Source organism: Siniperca chuatsi, linkage group LG8 (genome assembly GCF_020085105.1).
Source record: "Siniperca chuatsi isolate FFG_IHB_CAS linkage group LG8, ASM2008510v1, whole genome shotgun sequence".
Lineage (NCBI taxonomy): Eukaryota > Metazoa > Chordata > Actinopteri > Centrarchiformes > Sinipercidae > Siniperca > Siniperca chuatsi.
This window is the reverse complement of record NC_058049.1, coordinates 12784487-12810850: the sequence shown is the minus strand read 5'-3', so window position 1 is coordinate 12810850 and position 26364 is coordinate 12784487. Positions and strand designations below refer to the sequence as shown.

Sequence of the window (26364 nt, the reverse complement as noted above, 5' to 3'; positions counted from 1 at the left end):
TGCCACTGTGAACAGCATTTTTCCCAGGCCCTCCTGGTGCACAAGCACTCTATACACCCCTTACCCCCCGCCAGAGGGGTAAACAATGGGGGTAAGTGGGTGAGCTGGTTTCATTGCACTTTTGCCTTTGAATGGGCATTGATGAATCTGAAGGCTCCCGAGGGTGCAGGCCTGACATGGTTATGTAGCAGTTCTGTGGAAACTATTTGAAGTCAGACATATGTAGGCTCTGAAGCAGGAGGTGATCAGACGAACTGGTCATATCTGACACAAGTTTTCTGTCTGTCATCAGTAAACAAACAGGGAATGACAGAAGGGGAACACATGCTATGAATAAAACATTGTGCAATATTTCTTTACTCCGCTGGCATTCCAGCCTGTCAAAGCTTTCTGAAGTTTTCATAGAAAGTGTTTTAAGAGACCTAGTAAAAAACTATGCTTGAATTTAGTTTGATTGTTCTTACTAATTCACAACACATGAGTGGCTCAGCCAGAATAAAATGTCACTCTTTAATTTCCTGAACTTAAGTTTAAAGTTCTTGAAACTTCAGCAACATCACAGATCTTCATGAATCATTTCCCATAAATTACACTGGTGGTGTTAACAGGTGGAGTCACCAGATATTTCGTAAGTTTATCTGGTTTTTGATGTCATTAGGCTGTTCATGAACAGTTTTCAGCCACACCAGCAGCAAAGGATGGCAACATCAGTTCACCACTTTTGTTCATTTCTGAAATATCTCAACAAGTATTGGATGGATTGCCGAAAAATTTTGTACAGACATGAATGATCCCCAGCGGATGAAGCCTACTGACTTTGGTGATCTCCTGACTTTTCCTCTAACGCCACCACGAGGTTGACTTTTATGGTTTTGAGTAAAAAGTCTCAACAACTAATGGATGGATTTCTATGAAATTTTTGAATGACTTTGGTTTATGACCTGCAAAACTAACGACGTTCCCGTCATCCTAAGCTGTACTTTGTTGTTAGTGCTAATTAGCAAATGTTAGTATGCTAACATGCTAAACTAAGATGGCAAACATGTTAAACATTATATTATGTGACAGTGTAGATGCAGTCAGAAAACATGGAGAGAACGAGGAGTACAACATGCAACAAAGGTCCCCAGTCTGAACCAAACCCGGGACACTGCAGTTACATGGCATGCATCAGGCTGCTGGACAAACTCAACAATAATTCACTGACTGTTGCTGTGTAAAAAATGTATTTGTGACCAAAAACAGCTTACGGATTCTAATTTTTTTTGCCTTGATAAAGGTCTTTTTTGTTGTTGTTCATCATGACAGACATCCAAATGCTACTACACATGACGGTATATCAACCTGTTGCTGATCTGATGTTTGTTTTCCCCCTTCGGTCTTTGAACCACAGTGGTGCTGAAGCCCATTATAGAAGAGTCTTTATTTAGCAGCATGCATCGTTGGCTCGGTCTTTTACTTTGCTTGTTAAAGGTGGACAGAAGTTAGGTATTTTAAGGGGACAGTATCCGGCTTATTGTTGTACATTTAGGTGAGAGGCACGGATGTGGCCTACCCACCATTCATCTTCTTTGGCAGGGGTCTGGGAATAGCATTGTGTGGCCGTTTATATGGGGGGGGGGCACCTTTCTACTGTTTGGTTGACTGGCCCCAAATCAGTGTATGATCGGATTTCAAGCTGCACAGATTTAGTTTATTTCGGCAAGTTTTAGAGGTTCCCTGAATTAATCAACATCTTTTTTAATGGAGTGTTTTGCAGCTGTTTGCTTTGGGAAGAGGCTGTGGAAGTGTTCAAGGAGGGGAGAGGTCATCTTCATAAATGCAATAGTTAAATGAGGGAAACGAAAACAGACTGCACAGTGGGTGTGGTACTTGAAACACAGAACATTTCTGATTATTATAATATCTTTGCGCTCTCTGTAACTAAAAGTCGTGACTGACTGATCAGATCCCGAAGAGGATCCTTCTGTTGCTCATCCTGTTGGTTTTTTTCCTGTTAAAGTTTATTTTTGTGTAGAATTTCCTTATCTGAATTGAGAGTCTAAGCATTGAGAGTGTCATATGTTGCACACTATAAAGCCCTCCATGGCAAATTTGTGATTTTTGAATTTGATCAATATAATCAAAAACTGACTTCACTAAAGTCTTAAAGGATTGTAGTTTGAGCCAAAACACTAGTAAAAGTCCTGAATCCAAAATGTTACTTAAGTAAAAGTACTGAAGTATTATCAGCAAAATGTACTTAAAGTGTCAAAAGTAAAAGTAGCCATTTGCAGAATGGCTCCTTTCACAGTGTTATATTCTTATAGAATATTATTATATAATTCTGTTTTTCTCACCAACGAATACATGTGAGAGCCTTTTAATGTTTGTGTGGAGCCAATTTTAGATATTTTGTATAATACTGGATAGTTAGTACTGTAGTACTGCATCATATCACATGAGCATATCATGTGTTTTTTTATGTAAAAACTAACTAGTAACTGTAAGTGGCAAGTAAATGTAGTGGAGTAAAAAGTACAATATTTCCCACTGAAATGTAGTGCATTAGAAGTATAAAGCAGAATGAAATGGAAATACTCAAGTACAAGTATGTCAAAATTATACTCAAGTACAGTACTTGAGTAAATTTACTTTGTTACATTCCATTTTTAAATTTCTCATGTGACAATTTTCTCAAAAATGTATTACTTCCCTGTGTGGGAATGATACAGTTTATCTTATGTTACTTACTGCTACTACATCTATTATTAATAGTACTCCTAAATTATGTTTTTTATTGACCCTAGTACAGTATTAATAAATCAAAAAGGGAAGATACATGTGAAATACAAGCAGAGGTGATGTACAAACTGTAGTGTTTGATTTTATGATTATGATTTCTTCTTCATCATACATTTCCTATCTTTACTGATATAAGCAGTGCTGCTTGGGCTATAGTGCCATCTTTGATGTCAAGGAAACTGCATTACAGCGGTGGAAAGTAACAGAACATTAACTCAAGTACTGTGCTTAAGTACAATTTTGAGGTAGTTGTACTTGAGTATGTCCATTTTATGCTCCTTTATGTTTCTGCTACACTAGAGTTCAGAGGGAAATATTTTACTCTTTTCTCCACTGTATGGAAAAACACTGTGTGTAGGTGCTACACAAACCTGCTTGTTACGAAGTGTGAAAAAAACACGAGTCAAGAATCCCCCTCCAACATCCTTCCCTTGTTTGTTTGTATATCATATTCTGGAAATAGTCAGAGGTTGTTGATAAGTCTTTGGGTGTAATGTTGCTCACCTTAGAGTAAACATAGTAAATTCTATGAAGACAAGCGGAGACAGTCAAGGGCCCAACCTGTCCTGTGGCGAGTAGTCCCCTCTGACACACCCAGTGCCAGTAAGCAAGGGCACTGCGCCCCCATAGGAAGCCCTGTGTGTGGCGTCCTCCGGTCGTGATCAGGATGATTAAGAGTTCCTTCCTTTCCTGCTCGGAGAGGCATTGTCGTGGTAAGCAGACATGCTGCCGACACGTTGTCCTGGCGAGGAAGTGAGTCTCTCGCAGTCCGGTGAGCAGCAGAGGGGCTGAACACTGATGGCACAGTCCCATCTAAACAGACCTCTTCATTAAGGGATGGTGATTCAAATGGGAATAATTAAGGAACATTTGATTCTTACTTGGTTAGAGTTAAAAATAGTCTGAAGCCACCAGTCATACTTGCTTCTGCCAGTGGTTCCCAACAGGGTTGGGACCCTCTAAGGGATTGCAGGATAAGTCATGTCATGATTGAGATGATTTACAGGTGGGGAAGGGGGAGGGGGACACATATTTCTACAACACAAATTCTTCGTATTTTCCCACCTTTATCTAATTTAAGATTTTTTATTGTGAACTACTAGATAATTATACTACTTCAAGCCTCTAAAAAATGTTTAAATGCAAAAACCTGTGGAAGGAACATCACTCTTTGGTTGTACTGCTGGCAATGCAACCTGTGATAAGGGAGTTGTAAGTTGACGTTGCTGTCCTTAACATTGTTTTGCTTTCGAGGGTCATGAGCCAAAAAGGTTGGAGACCACTGATTTGTGCTAAAGTTCCCTGATTTCAAGTTTATTATGGGTTTTATTTTATTGGCAACACACTGTTTTATAGAATTGAGGTGATTGTGTGTACTCTAAGTTTTGTTTGCTTGCTGTAGAATGTCAGGACACGGATGTGCATTGGACTCTAACAACTAACACAAAGCACACAAAATGTGTACAGCTCTGTGATGCTTTTAGCTGAATTGTAGTAATTTTCAGCAAATTATTTTTGATTGAATTAAGCAAAATGGGTACAAAAAATGGTCATATCCCAACAAGAGTCTACAACCATGCCAGCAGCTTTGTATTTAACCAAAGTACTGAGCAAATTTTCATTTTGTTGTCGAGACATTTTACTCTAAACCACAAATGTCAACCTCAAGGTGGCGCTAGAGGAAAAGTCAGTGGATCATCAAAGTCATTAAGATTCATCCTATCATGAGGAATCATGAATGTCTGTACAAACTTCCTAAGTATTCAAGTATTTCAAGTAATTAGGAATCGAGACTGCAAGTAATGTATAAATATATAGATCTTTATTCATTTATTTACTTCATATGCTCAGTTAACAGTGTTGGAGAACATTACTTTCATTAAAATTAACCTCCACTGAACAAAACAGAAAAGGCGAGGAGGATGGCTCGAGCTGCTGCAGGTCTGACTAGTCATGGTTATGTATGAAGAATATGCAATAAAAATGCAATAAAATCCAAATACATTTCTCTTTGCATTCAGGTTGAAACCTTGTTATTGTGATAGCAGTAACTAAAATGAAATCTAAGACTAATTATAAGAAGTGAACATACTCCATTATGATGTTAGGCTGGCAAGAAATAATATAACAAATACTACAAACGTTAATTTCCTACTATGTACTAAAGTTTAGAGTTGAAAATGTAACATAAATCAGAAGTCTTTGTAACATGTGACCCTCAACACTGTTTCATAATAATATACCTGTAGAATACAAAATTATACTTGATATAAAAGTATCAGTGCATATTCACTTCCTCTCCACATAAACAACACAAATTGGTCACAAACAAAACATCATTGGGAAATACACACAAAATATCCACTTTATACTGTAGTTTCCTCACTGGCAAATACTGTTTTCTTTAGTGGTCAACAAGCACAAGTTAGCTGCATTTCTACAGGGTGTGTGTACGCTAATACAAGTGTGAGCGAAGGTTTGGTCCACAGTACTTTCAATACATCAGATATTACAAATAAAATGCTGTTAAAACATGTTAACAAATAATATAACAGTTTTTGGAGCCTGCCCTGCAAGCTTTACTAACACTTAGCACAAGATGGAGAATATCCACATACATGTTTCTGCAGGAGCACATTCCCTCAGCTTTACTATAAGTGAATACAGCAGCAGCACAAACAGCATATACATATGGAGTGAAATGTTGGGATATTACATGGTGATATCAGGAAGACTGAGCTGGAAAATCCTTTGGTTAACTTTTAAACATGAATCTAAATGAACAAACACAAGTGGATTACTAAGGGACAGTGTTTATCTTCTAAATAAATACACAATACATTTTACTAGTGCTTTTTGAATAAATTGTTCCTATGACATCTTGTTCTAATCTCATGTTTCTTACTCAACAAGAAGGTTTTCTGCTCACTTTCTTTTTAGTTTGACCAAACAAAAATAACACAGCGTTCGAGTTTCTTCAATCGGAGTAGGAATATACAGAAATTATTCATTTAAATGCTCTCATGGTCGAGCTGTAATGTTAAATCTGAAGCCGTCTGGTCGAACTCTCACCTCTACCCTGTTTCCTCCATTTACCTCCATTAACCTGTGATTTTCCATAACCTGGAGAGCTTCAAAAACATCCAGCACTCACTCTGCCACTCTGGGTCAACCTGAGTTAGTTGAGGTGATATTTTTATGGAATTACATGAGCAATGACAACTCAAATTAGACTTTCCATAATTAATAATCAATGTTATATTACTGTCCATCTGCTTTTTGTTTTGAGCAAAACTGAACTTTAGCCAAACTTCATATGAGCGGATGTGGCCACATTACAAAAATAGCTTCTCTTTAATGGTTTTCACAAATTACTTTCCAGTTTTTACTTTTTGAGTACAATATAAACTCAGCTATTCCCTCTCTTTTCTTTTCTGGATGTTTTTCTTCATTACCAAAGGTTGTAGTTTAATCCGATCTGTGGTAAAGTTGGAATCATTGTGGTTTGTTTTCACAGTAGATGAAAGAAATACCTGAGCCTGTTTTCAGCTGTTTGATATATCACAGTGAATGTGGAACGGACCAGCAGCATTAATGTCTGAAATTGGAAAGGAATCAACAGTCTACAGGTTTCCTTTTGTTGCGCAGCAGACGCCCTGGAAGTTGGAAGATGTAGAAGTTACAGCCGAGAAGCTTTATGATTCATGATTCATTTCAGAGCGCCCTTTATAAACACTTTAAGAGGGAATCTCACGTGTTTTCCTCTCAAACTTGGCTACAGAACAGTCCAGAGATAAGAGTCAGAACAGAGGAGAACAAAGCAAAGGCCTTGGGGCTGTCAGTCAGATTCTCCAGGGCCCTAGCAGGAGGTTACACAGGTGGGGTGGAGTAGCGCACCACATAGTTGTAGTCAGGTGGCGGGCTATGACACTCCAGACCGGCGTCCAGGGCCGAGTCGTCCAGACTGAAGTCCAGAGAGGGGACCGTGGGTGGGAACTTCTCCGTGTCACTGAGCACAGACTCTTTACTCTTACTCACTGCCTTCATCCTGAAAACACAAAGAGATGCAGCATAAATGTAACAGGGAAATATCACCATATTAGGGCTGCTACTACACAATTAAATTCAAAATACATCATTTTGAAGGGGCAATTCAAAAGAAGCAGGTTTGTAAACATAAAAACACACAAACTATTCATCCACATGCTTAAAACAAGCTAAAACTACAAAATAATCCGTCACTGAAATGAAAGTTGATTCAGAGTGATGCTTTTCATTATTTACTTAGAACGCAGCAAAACAAAAATGCCTCCATCTATTATGATAATTTTTTAATGTAATTTTTAAAGCAAAAATGTCAAATATTCTCTGGTTTCAACTTCTCAAACATGAGGATTTAATGCTTTTCTCTGTTTTGTATCATTGTAAACTGAATATTCTTTGGGCTGGTGATGATTATGTTATTTGATCCCATAGACACTCAACAATTGAGCCAAGATAGCCTAATACTGCTGTTTGACATAACTTCAGACTACACCAAATACATAAAAAAGGTCTGCCCTAAGGCACTTAGTTAGTGCCATTAGTTTCTGACTCTGGGAATGTTGGAAAAACAGTAAAATTCCCCAAAACTACTGTATCTCTGAACTATCTCTTTAACCAAATCACACACATTTAGGCCATTCTGTGTGATCTCCTTTTGATAACTAATGTAATAACTAATATAATATTTTTTCACTTCCATTCACTGAGCCTCCCCTGAAACTGTTTGGAGCCCCCCTGGGGAGGCCCGCCTCCCAATTTGAAAACCTTTGGGCTATAGGAAATTGTGATGGTCATTTTTCACCATTTATGACATTTTATAAACAAAAGATAAATGTATTAATCAAGAATATAATCAGCAGATTAATCGACAATGAACATAATCATTAGTTGGAGCTCTAATATCCACGAGTTCTAGCTTGTCATGATTTTTCTCTTCATGAAAACAGATGCAGCAATTTAAGTGGGTGATGGCCACGTTATCAGCCTTGTACAATGAACAGACACTCCTAATTGTAAAAACAGACACAACAAATCAGTGTGGTGTGACAGGATGATCAGATAACGTCCTGAACAAGAAATGACACAGGATCCAAATGTTCCTCAGGGCTTTTCTCAAAATGCATTCTTGTGTCCTTATTATGTGCTTCACAAAACATTCAAAGCCCCAATGAATTGATTGTTTATATTATTACAGCATCTTTCAAATTATTCTGATGGCATAACTTTTTATTTGTGGGAAAATGAGACAATCAGAGTGGAAATTGGTGCAGTCAATGAGGATTAGGGTTAGCTGTGCACTTTAACTTATTCGGCATAATATCAAGCTCTTCTTTCTTGACAAGTTGTTTTTTCAAGACAACTTGACTTGATCGCTCTCACAACAGAAGGCTCTTTTGATATTTTTTTATTTAAGAAATGGCCCTTGTGAAGCTGTACAATCAGACAAACCTCTCCTTATTCATATATGATGTAATCAATCATCCTGAGCTTTTATGCTTCATTTGATGCTCAGAATATGAGTAATTGCCTTTAATTGTCTTTGGAGGTTGCTATGGGTTTCCAGAGCTCCTCTCTCGAGGTCAACGGGTCAATGCTCAGCGGGGGTAAGTGACGCTGCTGTACTGGAATGTTGCCCTGATGAATAACTACCTGGTAAAGTAGGCATCAAAAATAGTTAACAATAGTACAATGTTGCCTTGCCGATGCCAAGCACAAGGTGGGGATACAATTGGCAACTGAGCAACAGGAAACAAAATGAGTCAGGGTAAAAAAATTGACCCTGAGCTGAAACAATTAGTAGATTAGTTGTATAAATTATTTTTTAAAGCAAAAATGGCAAAAACCAGTGGTGACAGCTTCAAATGTGAATATTAGCTGGTTTTCTATGATAGTAAAACTAATATCTTTGGGGTTTAGACTCTTGGTTGTACAAAACAGGGCTAGCTTTTGTTTTTAATATTTACTTACAGCAGTTTTGTCTGCTAAGAATCTATTAAATCATTGCTGAGGCAACTCCCTTGGCAAGAATATTCAATCATCTTAAAGTTGTGTTGTGTGCTACTGGCAAAAATAAGTCAGGCAAGAGGAGTGGTGAAGCCCAAGGGAGCAACAGGTGGACTTCAGCTAAACAAAAGGAGCACAGCACTTTAGCTAACAGGGGAGCCCCTTGTAAACCCTCCTAAGTTCAAAGGTGGCAGTGACTGAGCGGTTGCCCAGCAAGGAAGTCCTCCCCTCAAAATGCAGATAATACTCTGCATGCCTGAGTTGATTCTTTCTGCCAAGCCTCGACTTCACATTTTGAGCTCTAAAAGTCACTGTGAGTGGGTGTGGGTGTTTGTAGAAGTGAGTTTGGTGAGCTGTAAGTGAATTACAGCACATCAGAGAGTGTCATTAACTCTGTTAAGTGTGTCTCTTAAGTTACTTCCCCAGTACTTGTTTACATGTTCCCTCTTAATAACTTATAAATGCTTTTATGCTGTTTTCACAAGTTTAGACTCTTTCCTCTTCAACTTAACAGAGATTTGAGAAACATATTAAGATTTGCTTTAGGACAATTTAATTTACTGCTTTTCCTCCTTTAATTTGAAGCCACAACACTTTGAAGGAGCATTAATAGTTGCTACTGTGCAGGGAACAGTAGAATAATATATACATAATACTACAAGGTTTAAAGTGTAATTACTGAGTTCAGAGGTTTGACCCTGTAAATCATCCCTGCCACTGAGCTGCTGTAAACTTAATATGTAAGCCCTCACACACCTACAGAGACCCTCCTAAGAAAAAGATTTACAGAAATTTTACTCAGATTTGACTTCATCCTCAAATAACCCTAAAGTGAGAACATATTGTCTTGTTTTTTTCCTTCACGATAGTTTCTTAAAGTCATCAAACAATCCACAGGATTTTGGAGTATAAGCTTTAGTCCAATGTCACTCCTTTGAGATTATGTGTGCTTGTTACCTAGCATTTACATTATACCAGACAGCCATGACTCATAAGTTAAATCTGGGAGGTATCTCATTCAGGACTCTTTTAGTGAAAACAAAGAGGTTTTAGTGTGCGCTCTTAAAACAGCCAAACCTCAAGTGACGCATCCACTCTGCTTTTGTGCTCAGTCCTTCAGTTTGTCACCTTCAAGCTTTTTCCCTCCCACTTCTCCTTTGTGCCACTGTCCCTCCCGCATGGCTTCTTCAGTCAGACAAAAAAACTAGCCCCTGAAGAAACTTGTGTGTGTGTGAGTGTGTATGACAGTTATAGTGTCTACATTCCAGCACAGCGTGGAGGTTTCCAAGCAGGTATTTTGCAGTCTCTTCCAGTGTGTTTGTGTGTGCTGATTTGTCACTTGCAGGGCATGTGCAGGGGTGCTGTGTGGTGTAGTGTACGTACGCTAGAGCCATGATGCTCAGAGGTCGGCCTGCCAATGATTCGAGGCGCTTCAGAGTCTGCATGTTGTCAGATGACAGGCCCATCCCGCTGTCTGACTGACCGCCCTGACGATGATGCAGAGACAGACAGAGAGTGAATATTCAAAACCCCAAACGTCATCTTTCCTTCTTTGTTATCGGAGTAAACTTTATTGCTATAGAACCTTTCAAAACCAGAGTTACAAAGTGCTTCACAGGTCAAAAGTATGAAATACAAAAAGAATTTCAGGGAATGGTCAAACATAGTGAAATTACATAACATATATCATAAAACCACTGGAGTGATAAGTTAAAAATGCCTATAGAGGTGGCTTTTTAAAAGCTTTTATGTTTTAAGATTATTTTGGGGGTAAATTCCACCTTTATTTGATACTTTGATACCATTGAGCTATCAGGACGCCCCTTAAAGCTTAAATGTGAGACTCAGCTGATCTGATAGTGAGTGGGACTTTGTTCCACAGTGTTGGAGCTAAAACAGTAAAAGCATAATCCCCCTTTGTCTTGGGCCTGAACTGAGGAACTTTTAACAACATTTGGGTGTCACACCATAGACGTCTTGGTGCAGAATAATGAGTGAAAAGATCAGAAATATATAGTGAAGCCAAACCACTGAGGGCTTTAAAAGTGTCAGAACCTGACAAACACCTTGCTGTTACATTTTGCACCAATTTCTGTATCGCTGACTTTGGCGATATTTCTGATTTGTAGACAGCAAGACTGAACAAGACTAAATGTGATGGTTAAGGTTAAAGTATAATTCAAAAATAAACTCCTAGTTTTCTGTGGTCCAAGGTGGGGGTTGACCAATTGCCAGAAATGTTTTATCAGTATTCAGTTGCAAAAAGTTAAAGGCCATCCAGTCTTTGATAGCAGCAAGGCAGCAGTGTAGGGAATCCATATTGTTAAGATTTTCATGACTCAACAAGATGTGTCATTGGCATACAAATGGTAGGTCATAGTGAATAATATGGCCAAATGATAGCAGATGAAAACTAAATAAAATCGGGCTAAGTATCGAGCCTTGTGGGACTCCGCATGATATGACAGCCAGGGAAGAAATAAAGTTATCAGCAGTTATCAACTTTGAACACTTTGAACATAGGTAGGATGAAAACCAGGATGAAAGGATGAAAACCAAAACAACGTTGTATCCTCTCATACAGTTCAATAGGGCCACTATAAATAATGACATTTATGTTCCAGGTTGAAGTTTCTAATTAACTGTCACATGCCTGTCATCTAACTAATTGCTTGGCTTAGGATAAATTAGAGCGGAGAGTGTGTGTCTGTCTGGTTTAGATCCAGAATGAATAACTCACCTTGTGGTTGTCATTTGTCCCGTTCTCCACTGTAACCTCGTCGAACGTTTTCACACTTGCAGGGCGGATCTTGATGTTCCTGGCAAGAAAATATTTCTAGGGTAAGTCTCCAAAATACCCTAAAATGTTCTCTTTCTGTTTAGAGAATCCTTTTGATTACACTAGAGCCAAAAGGGAAAGTTCAGCAACAAAACTGCATGAACATAATCACTTAAATCAACAATGTGCGGCATCTATGACATTGTACTTGTACTGAAAACACACCTTGTTTACTTTGAATTTCAACACTCAGAGGCTAAAATGACTGCTTAATTTAGCTTATGGGGTAACTGTCATTACTGCTTTTCAACACCTCTTCAATAAACACACTTAGAGGACTTGTGAAAACCCAAGAGCTCAACAAATATTATTTTAAGTGGACATAAATCTTGAAGCTGGCTCTGTGGTTTTTGGTGAAATTCCTCACAGGAGCCACAATACTGAAAGCTCTCTGGCCATCAAGCTGCTTTGTGTATATTTCTTATCATGTGCCAGTCAGGTCTCTCATTGTCCTCAGGTCAGACCTAAATGTTCTCCTGGTTGGGTTTAGTCTGAGTGCTACAGGAACACTAATTGTTTTGGATAAAGTTCAGTGCATGTAGGAAAATGATTTAGGCATTTCCTTTGCAAAACAGACTCAGCACTGTTTGCCTTTGAGGATAGGTTTACATGTCAAGATAAGGTGATTTATTTCCTTTGAATGTCTTAACAAGTTCATAGGGGAGTGTAACAGATCTGATCCAACAAGGTTAAAGCTAGGGTAGGTAATGTTAGAGAAATTAGCAAGAGACATATAGATTTTGAAAGTATCCAACTAAAAAAAATCCCACCCCCTCCCTTCTGGCCTACCTCCAAAGTAATTCCCCCAAAACACATTTTCATGTGCAATGAATGCACGGGCAGAGTGCGCACAGGTAGGCATATAGGTAGGTAGACAGGCAGGTAGGCAAATTCATTGATTGGATGTGCTTATTACAGTCCTGCGACAGCCACAGATACCGGATTTTTTTCATTTTTTCCCCAGAGCATTTGATTTATTGATTACTGCCTGGATGTAATGAGAATTTCATCAAATATAACAAAAATGCTTCTGAATTACATTACCTACCCTAGCTTTGAGAGTCTACAGATAAGCTAGCAGCTCTGAGAGGCTGTTCTGAGGCACAGTGGTGCTTTGAGCTAAATGCTAACATCTGCATGCTAAGATGCTCACAATGACAATGCTAACATGCTGATGTTTAGCAGGTATAATGTTTGCCATGTTCACCATCTTAGTTTTGCGTGTTAGCATGCTAACATTTTCTAATTAGCATTAAAGACAAAGTACAGCTGCGGCTGATAGGAATGTCATTAGTTTTGCAGGTATTTGGTCATAAACCAAGTATTGGACAAATTAAAATTTTGACCTGATGATGGCGCTAGATCAAAGGTTAAGGAAGCACCAAAGTTATAATTCATCATGAGAGCAACATGAAAATCTGAACCAATTTTTATGGCAATTCATCCAATATTTGTGAGAGATATTTCCCTCAAAACCACAAATATCAAACTTATGGTGGCGCTAGAAGAAACGTAAGGGGATCTCCAAAGTCAGTATGAGTCATACATGGAAACCACGAATGTCTATACAAAATTTCATGGTAATCCCTTCAACAGTCTGTCAAAGTACATTAGAGTTTCAAGTGTCTGTTTTATGTAAACTAGCTGATGAACAATGATCCATGTTCTCACCAGGTGCTCCCTGAGTCGCGGTGGGATACGGGTCGTGTAGGCGTCTCCTCTGACGGCACTGTGTTGGACGGGTCTCCCACCTTACCCAGCAGGGCTGTGTTGATGGGTATGTAGTGCTTTCCCTCCTAAATCAACCAAACAGAGACAGAACATCTAAGAGTACAGCCTTATGCTTCCATGAAGGAAATTATAAAGAGACAAGAGGGTTAAGTAGCTCGATGCTGCGTGTGCGCTATACAAACGCACACATCCACAGGTTGTGGCGAGCAGCCAAAGGAACTAAGGTCATGCCTAATAAATCCAATACAATGTTCATGAAGTTGCTGGGAGCGTCAGAGACCGTGACCAGCCTTCCTGCATTGTAACAATAGCTTTATTAATAAGAGTCAAACCCCTCCACTGTTCATTCTGTCCAGTCTGAACGTTTTATCATGAAGATGGCTTTCACAGACTCATTTGTAATGCAACATGCTGTAGTTTTCATGTGATGTGTGGCCTTGTCTTTATCTCTTATTACTTCACTGGACAGTCCTGTGTAATCTTTGCAGAAGTAGTGAAATGTAATTTCTGTTCTCTTTAGTGGCTGAAAGTGGAAACATGACTATGGGCATCATATAGATCCTGATGACTGAAAATGATCTCTTCTTGTTGGGGCTCTGGCCAGTTTCCTGTCATCAGTGATAGTAATTGTTAAGTGCCCCACTTTCTTCAATTTCCATCCATCTTTTTCAAAAACAGGCGGTGTAGTCCCTCATTCGTCCAGGAGTGGAAGGAATCTGCCTGAGTATCTGTTAATAGCTAGTTTCACCTGAAACTGACCTAGTTGAAACTGGTCAGTTTCAGATTCCTTCCTGAGGGCAGGGCTTATGTAACATAGAGTAGCTTAAATTTCTAGTTCCCGTCCCATTTTTTCACAATTGAAAATGACTTCCGGATGGGAGCCGAAACGTCTTGATTCTGAAAACAGTGTCCAGATGACTACGACTGAAACCTTTTCTACGATTTTTCAAAAACATTTTGTTATTCTTTCATAGGCCTAGAGGTCTTCAAGGGTCCACCTGATCTGAAACAGACCCATCGAACATCAAACCCAAAAACTTCTGACTTCAAATTCTCCATTTTGCCTCAAAAGTAGTCTGAATATAATTTGGACCCAGTCCGACTCAGGTTACAGGTCAGGTCTCAGTTAGCCATGAAGACCCCTAAATAGGCCTTTCTCACAGAAGACATTTTGACATGTCACAGTAGGAAAAATCAATAAAAAGAATGGTATCTAAATTCCATTTAGCTGCTTCAGTTTCAGGGTCCTGGTATTGTTCATGCCGGCTCACTGTCACACTCTAATGGCTTAATAGGACACTTGAATGAAATGGAGCCATTGTTACTGTTATTAATAACACCTGTGCTTTTACTACGACAAGTCAGAATGTCTGCTGTGGAAAAGGCCTACTGGACTACGTCAGGTGGATAAAACTTTCAACAATTTGTGTGACATGTCACAGCATTCATACCAGACAATGCTGTCTTGAGTCACACTAATAATTACATTGTTTTTCCCATGTGTTTTGAAGTGCGGTTCCTCGTACAAGACTGTTGGTGCCATTTCAAAGGGAGCCAAGTGTTTGTGATGAGTGTTACTTCCCCTCTCAGTTACTCTGAGTACTCCCCTGGGTGAGACGCTGCTCTGAATCTTCTTTAGGCGGCAGGACTCTGATCAGCAATGCTGCTTCCTGAGTATTTGCAGTTCTAGTGACTAAAGTTCATTCTGCAGAACTAGTGACTAATGTTGTTAGCCAGTAAAGCCACAATATGGTCAGGATTCTCAAAGTATATGGGGTTTAAAACTGGAAATAGAAATTTTGTTCCAGTATTTGTCAGTTACTGAAAACATTTCTATAAACATTTCTCTTTGTGTATCACTATCATCTTTTAGTTTGAGTTCACACCAGAGCTCAACAGCTGCGGGTCATAAACTGTTCATTCCTGCTACTGACTGGATTTTCACTCTTTCTTGTCAATCATACCTGTTGCACGCTGGCCTGAAGCAGGTCTCCCAGCCTTTCCACCAGCTCAGTGAAGGTTGGTCGCTCCTGTGGCTCCCCCTGCCAGCAGTCCAACATGGTCTGATATCTAAGAGCAAAGAATACAACACTGAACACAAACTGCAAGAAAGACACATGCAAGCCTTCAGCATACTGGATGGACACTCTTAATGCTGTGGTTGATGTATTGTAAACTGTGACTAAGCACCTTTAAGAAGAAAAACGTCTATCCTCAGGAATGGTAGTTTGCTTTGTATTGAGCGACCACATCTGGTCCACCGCTAAATCGACTGTAGATTCTAGATTATTCATACATGCTCTGTTTTCTATTTTCAGGTGATCCTGAGCCTCTGTGGCTGTATCTGATTCTCTCTTAGTCTTGGGTGTGAAGACCAGTGAGAGCACACAGCCTCGTTCAGGTCTCTGACAAGCTGTCAGCGTCTCTGCCCATGTGGGAAGACTCAGAGCCTTTATGTGAGTTTCCATTGCAGTGGTCTGTCTCATTTTGTGAAGGAATTTAGGAACAGAGCGCCACGGCTGCTATTTAAATTACGTTTGCAGCGTGTTACTGATTTGGATTGGTCTGTGATGGATCCCTATCCTGTTTCTTTTGCAGCAACCATCACTTTCCCCCCAGATATCTAAAGTTTTATGTAACTAGATCTATTATGATTCCCTTTTGGCATCATATTTAGTCAATCTCAAATTTGAGAACTTGGAAAAGCAGATGGTCTGTTGCTGCGTATTGACACCCCTCTCTTCTCCATCTGTGTTTGTGTGCAGGGCATCTAGACCTCTCTGCTCCTCTGAGTGTTGTCAGGCCCAGCTGAAAGAAGCCAAGCGGCTGTGATTCCGACGTTAATGAACATAGAGTATACTCGTCCAGGTGGTAGCCCTCCTAATGGTGACAGGATGTGGAGAGCATGATCACAGCCTTTATGCATATCATTGAGGCAGGGGAAGTAGACACATTGTATGACTGCACAATTTAAACCACATTTCCTGCCTGATCCGCAATGAGAATAAATAGCCTTCCCCCTGCATGTTTTGGTTCCTGAGGGAGTGTGGTGTTTCTGAGGGAGGTGGGTGGGATTGTGCAAGTGTGGTAGGATGGGAAGTGAGCATCCTATTTATTGTCCTCCTACTCTCTGAGCAGCATCCGCAAAAATTCCTCTGCAGTGCATCAGGACGGGGGATCTTATTAACAGGCAGCAGACAACATTCCTGATGAATCAGTGCTGCTGTGGCACAAATTAACTGCCTGCAACCTCATGTGCTTTTCATCATTCATATATTACGAGTTTGGGGTGAGGGTCAAGGTGTCAAAACCTGGGTTTACAGACACATGCGATCAACTGCAGACCTCTTCAGGGGATCAGCGGAATTCACCCCACTGACTCTGAGTGCATTACTGTGCATCCCATTTAAACTAATGTCAGCAGGTTTTATCTTAGCTTTAAATTAGCAGCAGGCTCCACAACCATAAGCATACAAAATATATAATCTGGCAGTTCTATTTTCGTCAATGGACTGCCTGAACCAAGATGGAAAGTACGAGAGATTCTTGGCACCAATAGGTCTGCATCTACAGATCCTCTGTTCTGACTGAAAACTGCAGTCTGGACTAGATTTTGTGTATCATTTCCAATCACTGTCTCCTTTGCAAAGATGATGAATTCATTCAGTTAGCTTTACTTGGCACAAGCTGCTCTAAAACTCTGTACCTTTTGATATCACATAATTATTAAGCAGAAGTGCAGCACTATGCTTTCAAAACAAATAAGATTTGTGGACTATATGAGTAATTTTAAATTAAAACCAGACACAACGTATGCACACATGTTGGAATGAGACTCAGCTGCAGAGCTCAGATGGTGGATCGGCTGCACATTGGACAGAAAAGTCAAAGTATTCTTACAACAAACAAAGGTTTGTCTAGCTGTATCACTGACTGACATCACTGATACCAAAGAAGAGGACTCTCTCTTCTACCACAGATATTTATGTCTAGCACATCCACCAGCCCCTGCTAAAAAAAATCAGCCAGTCTCTGGTGCTCCTTACTGGGGGGACTTGGACTCCAGACTTCGCATTTAATCGTGGTGCTCAGTTACATCTGTGCCACTGTCAGTCACAAAATGCTTCAGAGCTTAAAGCTTGCTGCTGCAGAGCTAATCAGAGGCTAATGTTTCCTCCGGCAACATTCAGTGCAGGATTACCCATGACTCAGGCACCCCTGACTTGCTGGTGCAACCACAAAGAGGGAGAAAGAAACAATGCCTCCTCTTAGTTGTATATCCATATGGGAGGCTTTTACTTGCTGCCTTATTTTCTTGGCCTCTGTGAGGAGAACATACAGCTGAGGGTATGGAGCAGGCTGGCTGGGATAAACAAGACTTCTCTAGCTATAGGAAAGCCACAAAGATCAAAATTTTGGATGTGATATAGTTTTCTCACAAAGTAAAAACAATAAAATGTTTGCAATCTTACATTTTTCTAAGGCAGATCAAGTTAAAGCTCCCAAGCACAGTCCACTTCACTGCTCTCTTCAGGTGGACAGCATGCAGGTACTTTTTACATTCATTTGATGTTTACTGAAGAATAGTGAATAGGAATTCTCACATTTCAGAGGAAGAGTATTCTGGCGCTCTCATCCTGGTCCCCTCTTTCAGCCTGCAGCAAAATTCTTCGTCAATTTGGACGCCGGGGTACGGGGAGGCACCTGGGAGAGGAAAGAGGAGGAGAGGTTTATTACAGTTTTTTGTTGTGCATAAAAAAGGCCATACACAGTCCATTTGTATGACTTTACTTGTATCTTAATGTGATGGGAAACATGGAGGTACTGTATGAAGTATGTTGCCGTTTACATTATTACGTGAGGTTACATGGTATTAACATTGTAAAATCCAAAAGTAAGAATATCTTTAAGAAAGCTACGTTAGTAGTTAGTGCTCAGTTACATAATTACTACAGTATTTCCATTCAGTGTTAATACTTGGATAAACAGTTACTAACTGAGGTATTTTAAAGGCTCCAAAGTAAATCCTTAGGGTGCCATTATTCAGAAAGCTGGTTTTTGCTCGTTTTTTTTAGGTACACCTAATAAACCCTTGTATAGTGTATTGTATATACACCAGGTGTTTCTATTATTTTGTCCACCCTGTTTATAACAATGAGGGTTGACTAAATAACACAATAATGCAATACATTTCAACAGCAGTAAAAGCTACATCCTCCAAATGAGTTGAATCAACGCCTCTCTAAAACAAAACCTGAACATTATAACCTCCATCAAGGGAGGATTTATATCAGGACTGTTTTATTAGACTGCATTCGTTTTGTTTTAGCTAATAAACTGGCAAGTTAGTGTAGTTTATAGTACATTAGAAGACTTATGGTGTCTGGAAAAAATACAAGTTACTGAATGTAACATCAACACCAAGTCTTGAGCCGTGAGTAGAAAAGAAACAATTTTGAAAAAACAAAAGCTCATTTTCTTTACTACGTTCAGATGATATCAATATGACCAACAGACTCTGAGTGACTGACACATTAAGGTTTTAAAGGATTACTATGCACAATGTGCAGATACAAAGACAACACCTGCCCAGTCTCTACTGGAAATATTAAACTCTCTTTACTGGTGCGTGTGAGCACTTTTCCAACTGCAATATGCGACATGAAAACATCTCGCAGATTAGTTTGCAAGCTCTTGCAGATTGCGTAACAGCTGCTGTATACATACATGTTTACCTAACAAATTGCTAGAAAAAATTAAATATGAAGGATTTTTAATCAGAACTGGTTGGATGATCTACTCATGACATACAGTAAATGTTTAATGTTGCATGGATTGCTGAGTCATGAATCTGTCAAATGTATCACTCACCAACCAAAACCACCACTTATTTTATTTGCTTTTGAACTGTGATGTTGGTAATAAAATTAGAATTTAGAGCCAAAGCCTACTTCATGCTCGGCCCCCTGGGAAAACTTACAGTCATACACTGAACCAACTTGTATCCAATATCCAATTTTGTTGGTTTTGGAAAATGAAGCCCATTCCTTGTTATCAATACAATTTCCTTAGTCATTAAATAATATTTGTGTTCGCTTGAATCTCCACGCACAACATAAAATACCATCTCTGTGGCCAAACTTATAGGGAAACCACAGATTCAGCTTGGCAAAGTGTTTGAACACTTCTAAAGAAATAAAGCTTAATGCATAAGTAAAAGCTGCAATCTGTGATTTGTGTAGAAAAAACATTTCAATCCCAACTGTCACTGTTCACATGGCCCATTTTTCTAGTTGCAGCCGATGTAGACTTTTCTAAAAGTTTTTGGAAAAACATACTTTAAATATAACTTATTGTATCATATCTTATGCTACTGTATCTTATCGTGATATCAAATGTCTGTACAGTCCAAAGATATTACCTGTGTTTTATGATGAGACAGAATATTCTCTCATCTCCTTTCTCTATAATGGTAATCTCATCTTTTTCAACATTTGTACCAATAATGGTGTATATCTAGTATGACAAATACCATGCAGGCCTGGCTCACTTTTTGGCATCAACACTATACCGGAAGCTTTGGTTTATTTTTGATTTAAATCCACAAAACGGAACTGACACACTTTTGGTTCACAGAGTGATTTGAAAAACACACTTTGGTTACCCTAAAACTTTTGACCTCCAAACATGATCAGGTTGCAAAGCTCACATCTTTGCCATTTTTCTTGGTCATTTTGTATCCTTGTTTCCTGATTTTTCTGAGGCCCCGCTAACACTACCCAGATGTGTAAGTGTTTCTTTAACAGAGAATGCGGTGAGAATGTGTCAAGAGTGAGGAAGAGGGAGAAAGAGAACAAGAAAAAGAAGGAAAGACAAAAGAGAAAGTGTCATAATGACGTCAGTGTGCTTTACATTTAAAAGAATATACAATTTGACACACTTTTCTTTCAGCTGCAGTGAGTGATGACACTATATGGCAGTGATTCAATGCAGCACAGTCAAAAAGTACAGAATAGCAATACGTTCAACTTTTGTTCGCTGTTTTTTTACACTTACTCTTATGTTTCCCCTGCTTCCCATGGTGACATTTAAACATACAATATTTCATGTTGAGTCTTGCTATAGAAACGTGTGGTTAGCTCTGTGCCACAGTGCACAGGCAATCATGGACTGCCACACAATACTGTCTTAAAGGCTGCAGTGGTTTCACAGCAGGAGCACACTTTTACACTGATCTGGCTGCTTGGTTACAGTGAGTTTGTGTTGCCTGCTGGGAAGAAATGGATAACTTAAATAGGAGGTGTTCTCTCGTTTTAATGTCCCATGCCTGTGCTAAAAATTACAGTCTAACTTCACAAGTGGCATGAAAATAGTTTTCTCAGGCTGACAATGCAAGCCCAGGCCCTTTGTCCCAAAGGCACAATTACACAGTGGAAGAAGACAGTTATTACCCAGTGCATCTGGTGAGGCTGTATAGCCGGGGGCACCAAGCGGGTCCACCAAGCTAGAGCTCTCTTCTCACTGAACATCTCTAATAACATAATCTGTGTTTATTCGAGGCTTTATGCATATGTGGAAATGTTAAGAATAAACACAAACTATCAGTAAATGTGAATTGAATGCCAATATTTTCATTTAACTAGGAAATAACGATATCTTTGAATTACAGACATTTTGCATTTTAAATGCATTTGTATGTAAGGTATGAAAAACATTGTAAACATTTCATGCAATGGTTTAACTAGGAAAAAAATCACCACTATAAACACTGCTACAAAGGGGGGTAATATTAAGCTGCATAGAATTAGGAGTATTTGTCCAATCCTTATACAGCATACTGTATTCTCTCTATATGCTGTGCATAATATTTGTCTTTGCAATCCAGGCTGTGTAGGTGTGCAATGTTGTTGCTGTTTACCTATTAATAATTTTGCATTTTTGACTGATGCATCTACTGGTTGGATGCATATTATTTGTGTCATTTGGAGCTCTGTTAGTTACCTCCTGTTGCTTTGAAACTGACCTATTGATTGCCAGGCCTGTTTAATAGCTGCTTGGTATTCAAACTAATTTGACCTACCTTTGTAGCAATGTTGGCAATTGATACTTCAACATTTAAGTCCTGGTATGTATTTGTATTTAGTTCATTATACTGTAGATATTTGGTTACTTTTACAAATTTTTTTTTAAATGTCTGTCCTTTGCTCCCTTGTATGTTAAACACTATGTGTGTGAACTATAAAACCAGTAGTGGTCAATGCTGAGCCATGACACTTACCCAGAGAGAAGATCTCCCACATGAGAACACCAAAGGACCAAACATCACTCTGAGTCGTGTAGATCTTGTCAAAAATGGCCTCAGGTGCCATCCACTTGAGTGGCAGTCTAGCCTGTACAGGTATTAAAATAAAAAATAATTTACTCCCTTATCTCACCTGTGTGGACAATAATTACACTGTAACATCTGTGGAGAGCCAGTCAGTTTAAACTGTGTCAGCAGGGGCTGCTTCTGATTTAGCTAAGAATAACTTACAGTAGTCTCCTAAGCAGGTTCCCTTTATCTCTTTCTCTTTATCTCAAACAGACTGATCTCAATTATTTTTTGAGACATTTCCAAGAACTGCTGAATTTATTGAGTCCTCATTTTTTCTGCCAAGTCAGTGGTAGCTTACTATTTTGCATGTTATCTATTAATGAAAATGCTATTGATAATTTTTTCTGTAACACAGTAAATACCAGACAGCTGGAAAAATAAACCACAACATGCAAATTTTTAGACTTTAATAAACTTACATCTCCTTTGCGCACATAATCCGGGTCTTTGTAGATGTCTCTGGCAAGTCCAAAATCACAAATCTTCACAACATTATTCTCAGAAAGCAGGATGTTTCGTGCAGCCAAATCACGATGGATGCACTAATGAAAAAAAAGAAGAAACGAAATCTTATTCAATACAATGTTTACATATATAAGTTCAACTTTTCTGCATGTAATTGACTTCACATTGGTATTCTGCGTGAAAGCATGGCTGCTGCAGGAGCAACACATGGTCAAGTCATCACTGATATTACAATAGGAGATGATGTTTTCCATATCCAGGCTAAGAAATGGTCTGTAACCGGTTATTTACAACAATGGCTTCATTCTTTAATCAGTCCCATCTGGTCTCCCCAAAATTATGAATGACTTGAAAATGAATGAATTCTAGACCGATTTAAAAAACACTGGAATAACACGGGCAAGTTTACACTACAAACACATAAATGTAAAGTGTATCATAGTAGAAGCAGAATGGTTTACACTTAAAGTTAAGAAAAGCCAAATCTTTAAGTCGTTTGCTGTATATTTATTCATTTACAATGCAGAAACTTTCTGCAAGTACTGTATGCACGACAACTTTAAAAAATTTGACTACTCTTAGAGTACTTGTGTAAATCAGTTTGCTTCTACTTGTACATCATTGACTTTCCTGGTTTAAACACACCAGTTAAACAAGGGTGAGTACGGTGCACCTTCATTAGTAAGTAGTAAAATGTGGGCAAATTTAAATCAATATGACATGATCTTTAAATAATAAATACAATAATTTCAACATAAACTTTAAAAAAGTACCTTGCGTGAAGCCAAGAACTCCATGCCTTTTGCAACTTGGAAACTGTAGCAAATTAAATCTTCCAATGTCAGGACTCTCTTATATAAATCCTCAGATTCTGTGAAACAAAAGAACATAAAGCTTTCCCAGTGGGACAGATTTTTCAAATTGGATGTATATAACATGTTTAAAACAAATAATCCTACTCATCTAGGCGTGTTTTTAAATGCAGTCACTGTAATCAGCAGCACTCTACGCCTGTCAGATTAAATCAGATAAGATGAAACAGTAACAATTCCCATGGGGAAACTGCAAATGTAAAGTCCCAGACTAAAATCCATCCTGTCATGTACATGTCTCCTCCTACACACATCCTTTACAGACGAGATTAAAAAAAATTACTTCTCCTATTTTTCAGATGTCAGGTGAAACGTGTGGTTATGGGCCCAGAGTGCTGGTCGGGGGTCTGAGAGAGGAACTCACAAGGAGTCCTTCCACTGGCCCACCTGAGTAAACAGCTAATCAAACCAGAAATAACACATCAGGAACAACATGGCCGATGTGCCATGCCCGAGCTGGAGCCCGAGAGCAGAGCAACACTCAGATCAGGAGAGGAAATAAACAGACGCCCCCCCAGACTCAGTGGGGTGACAGTGGCTCCTGCTGCAGTGATTGTACTGCAGAACAGGAGAAGGAAACGTCCCATCAGATTCGGGTTAGAAAACAATCTGAGAGGAGCTTTCATTCCTGGGCAGGAGGGGTGGGGCAGAGGTGAGAGGAGGGGGGAGGAGAGAGATAGCAGGAGGGACAAACAGAGGGGGGAGGGGATGCAGGGATTGAAAGTAAGCAAGATGTGCTTGGCCTTTACCTTCTTCCTCTTCCTCTGAGTCGCAGTAGCTCTTATCTTCGATGAAGCCAGAGCTGGCTGAGCTTCCGGTGCTGGCCACGCTCTCCAGGCGGCGCTTCATCAGCTCGCTCAGCTCGCAGCCCGATCCTGACATCACCTTACCGTCCTGGCTCTGACCAGCACACATATATCATGTTAAATGAGATGAGGTTAAACGCTGCTGCTGACATGCATGGAGCCTTCCTGTATAGTTGTCGAAACAGTCACTCCCTGCTCACACTGCTGACAAGCTCGTAATCAGAATGAGGAGAAAGCAAGCGAGTGCTGGAAAGTCTAAATCATGCAACTTGTGACTCACTTTGTAGACGATAAAGTCATCTCTCTTGCTTCTTAAATAGTTGGACAAGTTTCCATATTTGCAGAACTCCACTATCATCATCAATGGACCTGTTAAGATGGTATGTTTCTTATGATTATTCCTACGGCATGTGATAGTTCAGAATAAAGAAAGTCCAGAAAGATAGGAATGACAATTTTAACGTAAACTTTAAAATTAGACTGACAATTTAACAGGCAATCTAGCAGTAATTGAATGTACTTTTCTTATTTATTATTTTCTATACCCAAATTTCAAAACAGTAGGATTCCATTTTATAACTTCCTCAGTAATAAAGCTCACCCCCAGGCTTTGTGCAGGCTCCCAGCAGGTTGACAACATTCAGGTGATGGCCAATGTGGATCAGGATCTTTAACTCTGACATCAGAGCTTTCCGCTCATTTGACGTAGCGCCTCCTGTGATAATGTAAACACATATAGAACTTGTTCAGCATTGGTTGGTGTATCATTAAACATCCTGACTAGAAGGATATACATATTCACAATAAATTAGATTTTCCTTTAATCACTCCAGTGATGTTACGATCATGAACGCTTGGAATCCAAACTCCATGAAAAAATAATAAGAAACAGATTTTCACTTCCATAAAGTAAAGATGGAAGGTAAGATCTTTTCATTAAACAAAATCTATGCTCATGTCTGTTCTTGTGTTCAAAGTTAGGAGGGCACAACCTTTATATAACACTCAAACACACAACATGGAATCAATATTTCAATAGTCGTGAACATTTTCCTTGACTAAAATAGAGCATGGAGTTTTATGTATCCAGATTTCTTTCAATCATACAAAATTCTAATTGAAAATCTCACTTTAAAAATGGCATTTTCAGTGAAACACCTAGTAGTTTAACCATTTATTGTTTTTACTTCCCTTTCCATATTCCGAGTGCCTGTTAACGGTAAACTGCGGTAAACAGTGTCTTTTTGTAGCTGGAGGCACAACTTTTGGATGCATGGGGACCTATAAAACTATTTTTGTAGAAATCAGTAAAAATAGAAAATTATTAGCCTTAAGTTTGTTTAAGTTACCAACTCTAAAATCTCATATGTTTCATATAGTATGACAATAATATATGAAATATTTATACCAAAATTTGTACATATAAAATCTAAACATCCAGATAATGATTCCGCCTTGCCTTTTGTCTAGTATAGTATAATATGGAGAGGAAGCAGGAAAACAAGCCTGAACCCTGTTGGCTGGATTACTGGGGAATTTAATTTTGAGAGTTCATTAAATATGATGGAAAAATAATAACATTGCTTTAGGCCCAGCGATATGAAGCGGCTTTTGATGGAGGACATCCTCAAAGATAAATGCTAACGAAATTAGAGAAATAAAACGGGAGGTGCTCACGATACCATTCCTAATTTTGATAAGTTTGAACAATGATGTAATGTCATAACCTTGAATTAGGAAAATCAAGACTTAGGGGTTGTATTATGTTGCTTTGACCAACCAGATATTTATGAGCTAGAAGCTAAAACAGCCAGCTAAAACAACCTACAACTAACAACAGCCAGAGAGTCTGTTCCTCTCAGAGAGCCTGTGATTTATGCTGAGACATGATAAATGGTATGGCAGTGACCAATACATCTAACCAGCAGCCTTATTTTTCATCCTTACTAATTCATCATCCCCATATCACCAATCACTGATAGGTCTGCAGTTCTCTAATAATGCAAAAACAAATTTGAATCAGTCATTCAAACATAAAGCTGTGGTGAATGAAATAGCTGAGCATCTGTAGTCAAAACTCTTTTTAGCTTGTTGGCTTTCCTGTTTATATTTTGATTCAACATTTATGGTTTATTGTGAGTATTTGGAAAGATGCTGGAATCGGATTGTAAATAATTTCTCTTAAAAATCCAGACCGGAGACAGGGGATAGTTTCCAAATGTTAGAATCTCTGAAATGTGACAAATATAAACATATTTGTTATTGCTCATTCTGTACTTGTATTTTACACTTTTGAACTCTTCTTAACCTGCAGATTTTGGACATTCTGATCCGAGCTGTCGGATCTGTATACACTCAATCTCTTCATCAAGGACAGGGTTAGAGGTCTTAGCCTTTACCTCTAACTGCACTTTGGGAGGAACAGACACTGCATGCTTTGCTTTG

The 26364-nt window shown here is 39.0% G+C and overlaps 1 protein-coding gene across 1 annotated transcript in view; it reads right to left on the bottom strand.

The window, feature by feature from the left end:
- Positions 1-4584: 4584 nt before the first annotated feature.
- The window catches only part of kdrl (kinase insert domain receptor like), a 46947-nt gene continuing 25167 nt past the window's right edge, over positions 4585-26364 (bottom strand). The window contains exons 19-30 of the mRNA XM_044205883.1: positions 24521-24634; positions 24200-24288; positions 23863-24013; positions 23015-23112; positions 22196-22318; positions 21681-21792; positions 18007-18106; positions 15367-15472; positions 13343-13467; positions 11573-11651; positions 10216-10319; positions 4585-6832 (exon numbers count right to left, since the gene is read on the bottom strand). Of these exons, the coding sequence (XP_044061818.1) occupies positions 6655-6832; positions 10216-10319; positions 11573-11651; positions 13343-13467; positions 15367-15472; positions 18007-18106; positions 21681-21792; positions 22196-22318; positions 23015-23112; positions 23863-24013; positions 24200-24288; positions 24521-24634 (1379 nt within the window). The 3' untranslated portion in view covers positions 4585-6654. The remainder of the gene's footprint in view (positions 6833-10215; positions 10320-11572; positions 11652-13342; positions 13468-15366; positions 15473-18006; positions 18107-21680; positions 21793-22195; positions 22319-23014; positions 23113-23862; positions 24014-24199; positions 24289-24520; positions 24635-26364) is intronic.